Genomic DNA, 5396 nt, shown 5'->3' with positions numbered 1-5396 from the left:
ATGATGTATCTAACACATCTTATCACATTAATATTATGAAAAATAGAGGATGTCCCATACATTAGATTCAACTAATATCGATTAAAATATGTTCTTAAAGATTCTATAATATTACGTTAAGAAATTATTTTAATTTATCTTAAATAGTAAAATTTAAAGCTATTTATAAAAACCAGCTCAAAGAGAGTGAAATCGATATCTATCTATATGTTAAATTTTGATCATATCTAAAACATGTGGTTTCCTAAATAAAGAGGTGACTAATTATAAATTTATTGATTTACTTCAATTCATATATACTTACATTGTTGTGATTAAATTCAAGCCTTCCTCATCTAATTGGTATGTATATAAATAAAAGTTAGTTAATACGAGTATTTTTTTATTTTAAATAAAATATTTAAAAATATAATTTAAAAGTAGTTTTAAAAAATTAATTAACTTTTGGAAAAATAAAAAAAGTGATGATTTAAAAGTATAAATAACTTAGATTTGAGATAGAAAAGAAACTTTGAGTATAAAAACTTTTTAAAGTGATTAAAATTGGCATTTGGAAAAAAGTCTAAAATAATTAAAATAAGGGTTAAATATGTTTTTAGTCCCTAAACTATTGGCCGTTTCTGGTTTTCGTCCCTCTTTCAAAGTAAGGTACAATTTGGTCCTCATTCTTTTCGAAACTTTGGTTTTAGTCCTAAAAAACTAACACCGTTAAAAATTAGCTGACGTGGCTAACGGTAGACTGACACACGATTTTTTTTTTGGAGTGTTAAATTTCTCACATTTTCTCCCCTTCTCTCTCTTCCTTCCATCTTCCACCCAACTTCATCTTTCACATCATAAACCATGCATTTTATTACGCTTATGTCCCTTCCGTCTTTCTTAATTCACATGTCACTGCCCTACTCAGACATTATCATCATCAACAACAATAATAATAAGGTTTCTGAATTGGTCATGTCGTGTCCATGGCTGTGTCCAACGGCGTCGAAGCAGTGTTAGAGTTTCTGCGGAAGAATGGCTTGTCGGAGGCGGAGTCCGCGCTCCGAGAAGACATCATCGAGAACACCGACCTCGGAAACTTCGACTACGAGAAGTTCTTCTTCACCATGGTCCCGCCGCCGCCGCCGGTCAGAGTCCGATCCTTCTCCCGACCGTCCGAGTTCGCCGCCGCGGATGACGACGACTCCAAATCCAGCTCGGACAAGTTCGTCACCATCGATTCTTCCACTTCTCGCGTCTCTTCTTCAGGTACTCCAAATTCAAATTGAAAATGATAAGTGATTGATCGATCACTCTCTGTTCTATGTAACGGAGACCTAAGCAGTTACTGTTTGATGTTTTCCACTCCGTGCTGCTAGTGCTACTATTGAATTGGATGCTTTTTTAGTTTTTTTACACTTAGGTGTTTTCAATTTGTAAATTAGGATCGCGTATGATCATCTATATTTGATTTCGTGTGTTTGGTTTTGTTGATCACACAGCTCAATTGCATGCGTATTAATTCAGCATTATACATATAGAACAATTCATTTTAGGGGATGCAGAGTATTAGTGGTTTCGTACTGGAAAAAGTACTTGACGCCGGGAAGCTTCTTTGCCGCGCCGAAGTATCGGTAACCGGGGTCGCGCTCCCTCAGAGTTGAAGAAAGTAGAAGAGGGCACAAGGAATGACGGAGAGGTAACAACCCATGAGAGTGAGAATTGGAATGGGTTTGGAGGAATGAGAGAGAAAGAGAAGTTGAAGACAGAGAGGTGACACTGGAGAAAAGCTGATAAACTCTGACAAAAAAAAATTGTGTCATTCTCCAATTAGCACGTCAACACATTTTTAACGGTGTTAGTTTTTGAGGACTAAAACCAAAGTTTCGAAAAGAATGAGGACCAAATTGTACCTTACTTTGAAAGAGGGACGAAAACCAGAAACGACCAATAGTTTAGGGACTAAAAACATATTTAACCCTTAAAATAACTAATACTGTAAATGTTTTAAATACGACATATAAGGATTTTTAGTATTAAGAAAATAATTAAATTATTCTTTTATTCTTGTATTTGTTTGAAAATTTTAATTAAGTTTTTATATTTTGATTAATTTTAATTGAGTTTTTATATTTTAAAATATGTAACAATTATATTAACAATGTTAAATATGTATTATATGTCAGTTCATAATTTTTTAAAATTTAAATTTGTTTGTCACATTTCAAGTCATTGTCTGAATCTTAATTAGATGTTTGTATTTCTCTCAATAACTAAAAAGTATATCATAACTAAATTTAACTAGGATTCACGATGTTGGAGGAATTAGATAAGAAAAAAAAATAGTGATTTTAGTTGTAAGATATGTAATAAAACCATCACTAGAATTGAGATCTCATTCAAAACAAAAATATCAAATATCTCAAATTCCTATTTGTATATTATATGGATGATATGATTTGTAAAGACTATAATTGAAATTTTTTTATCTTCTTTTCTTGTGAAAGAGGTGAAACATACTCAACTTTGCGGCAACTATTCAAAATCTTAGTGAAAGACTAGATTTATTATCTCATATTTACTTTTCATGAAAAATATGAAAGGTTCAAATCGAATTTCTTTAGAAAGAAAATCTTTTGTTTCATGGTATCTTCCTCCAGTTCCCTTACAAAACTTTCATTAGTGAGGTTAGCCATACACTTTACATGTTTATAGTGATTCACGTGGTATTTTCAGATAATACAAGTCTTAGATAAGAATCTACAACACACTAGAACATCCTTGTTGACGATCCTTTACTCCGACAATATATAGGGTTCCTTGAACAATGTGATAATTGACACCGAGTAAATCTTTAATTTTTTTTTCTCTTACTATGACTACATAATGTTCTTGTAAATTATGACCAATACTTGATTTTATAAACAATAATTTCAAATCCAGAAGTTAAACTGACAATTTTATGTAAGAAAGTTACTTTGATTCAATTTGGTTTCATTTTTTTTTAAATTAAGTCATTTAATTTCTTTTGAAATTAAGACAATTTAACTTTTGTATAAATGTTGTAATAATATATTTATTAAAAATGATATTTTTAGTAAATATTTTTAACCATACTAAGTTTATTTAAATTTTTATTTTACGTTAAATTTTATTTAAATTTTGTTTTAAAAAATTAAATATATTTTGACACGTCACAACATAATTTTAAAAAAGTAAAAATATAAATATAAATTTTTTTTAAATGAAAAGAAATTAAAAAAGTCACAAAAATACATTATACATATTTCATTAAATAAATAAAGAGGAAGATTTTTATGATTAAAAAAGTATAAAATGATACTTTACGTTAAAAATATATAATTATGCAAATAACAAACTACATTAGGTTATTTCTCTCTTCAAATGAGTTTATGTCCAGTATAAATAGTTTGAAAATACAATGGATCAATAGAAGAAAGTACGATATCAATTTATTGTTAAGTGTAAAATATCACGATAACTTTTTAGAATTTAAGAAATTTAATGATCATATGCATGAAATTTTCATTAGCTTACTAACCCGTCTTCTCAGTAGAAAAACTAATCAATCTTTAAATTTTTAAAGCAAACTAGTCTTAGGTGTAATATGAGTCTAATAAAGAATTTCAAAGAGGAAATTAGTTGGATTGGTACATTTTTTGTTTACTCAAATTGAGTCCAGTAATTTCTGACAAAATAACTGAAAAAAGAAGATAAAATGCATTTTAGTATTAATCTATTAATACTATCACTGTTACGTCATTTTCATTAAGTTAAAAATAATCTCAAACATCTTAACAGAAAAATTTATAATTTCAAAAGAAAATTAAGTTATATTACTTTTACTTTTAGTTTTTTTTTTAAATTTCGTTTAGATAAAGTAATTTAGATTTATTGAATTTTAATTAATTATTTTACTTAGATTGAATAAAACATTAAATACAAAAAATAATATTAAAATACATGAATAAATAAAAATGTTTATTTAATAAGTATTTTAGTCTATATCTTGCATTGATTGTGTATGAGAATAGGTAATACATGATAATTTTAATTGGATATGAAGATGAAAAATGTATATGTAGTTTATGTTATTATACTTGTGATAATACTCATATTCGCCATCATCTATATTTTCGTTTAAATTATTAAAATACTTATAATTTATTAAAAAATTATATATATATATATATATATATATATATATATATATATATATATTAATTTTTATCTTTTGTTTTATAACATTTATTTTTCACATACTTTTCTTTATCTTTTCAAATTGTTTAGCTTGCAGTTTTATTCAAATTGTCTATATAAATTAGATATTTTTTATGTCACATATTTAAATATTCATACTCTTTTTAATATTTTTATTTATTATTTATTTTTTCCTATAAAAATATTTAACTTTCAATTTAAGTCTTGAATAGTATAAATTCTTCATTTATTACGTAATACAAAACATTATCTTCTTTATTTGTTTATTTTTATTTTTTTCAATATTTTTAATTTTTTTAATACTTTTATTTATTGTTTATGTTTATCATGTAAAATAATTTTTGATAATTTTTATATAATTATTTTTATTTTTTAACTTATTATCATAAATATAATTTTATTATGACAATTGTATAAACAAATTTCATTTACTATCATTATTAGTAATCTTGTTTATCATTATATTGAAGTTCAAAAAATAAAGATTCATACTAAATTTTAATTATTATTAGTTTAATATTTGTTATTTGTGTGAATTCGTATTATAATTTTTGTTAGAGTAGAAAAAATATTTTTTAGTTTAATAATATATTTTTTATTTTAAACAATTAATTAATATTAAAACATTAAAAAAATACGAATACAAATACGAATATATTTATAATTTAATAAAATGAAATGGAGACAAAAATTTATATCAATAAAAATGATATATTTTCTTTATAAATAAATATGGACTAGTAGAATCTATCTCACCGTCTTCTAATACCTACATAGAAAAATGTGTTATTTGATTAATATTGTCATAAGTTACTTTGAAAGTATGGGTCACATCATGGTTAGTATCTACGGAGCAATAACTTTTACTGGATCATTTTCAATAAATTGTTAAATCGTGAATAACTAAAAGTAACTTTTTACTTAATGTGGATTGAAAAAAAGAGTTGTGGTTGAGATCAATTAAAAAGCACAGTAAATATTGGAAAATAAAAATTCTAATTAATATAGACTGTAAAATAACATTGATTTGCTGAAAATATCCCTCCTGGTAAGCATTTTCTATCCATGAGAAAAAAAAAATTATCTTAATGGGTATAAAAAGTATGATTGTGCTTCTACATTCAAATTCCAATCACAGAAATACATTTTAACAAAAAAATGTAATACATTATTAG

The 5396-nt window shown here is 25.5% G+C and overlaps 1 protein-coding gene across 1 annotated transcript; it reads left to right on the top strand.

The window, feature by feature from the left end:
* The first annotated feature begins 962 nt into the window (after nt 1–962).
* LOC124826048 (uncharacterized) lies at nt 963–1268 on the top strand. Its single transcript, XM_047298808.2, has one exon. The coding sequence runs from the start codon at nt 966–968 to the stop codon at nt 1266–1268; it is 303 nt and encodes a 100-aa protein (XP_047154764.2). The 5' UTR covers nt 963–965.
* Nucleotides 1269–5396: the final 4128 nt, after the last annotated feature.

Source organism: Vigna umbellata, chromosome 2, assembly GCF_029865625.1.
Source record: "Vigna umbellata cultivar VRB3 chromosome 2, Vumbellata_1.0, whole genome shotgun sequence".
NCBI classification, from domain to species: Eukaryota; Viridiplantae; Streptophyta; class Magnoliopsida; order Fabales; family Fabaceae; genus Vigna; species Vigna umbellata.
Note: the sequence above shows the minus strand (reverse complement) of the source record. Positions and strands in the feature narration are given on the sequence as shown.

What these genes read in the sequence shown, in the direction of transcription:
- LOC124826048 (XM_047298808.2), top strand. Translation starts at nt 966, where the DNA reads ATGGCTGTGTCCAACGGCGTCGAAGCAGTGTTAGAGTTTCTGCGGAAG.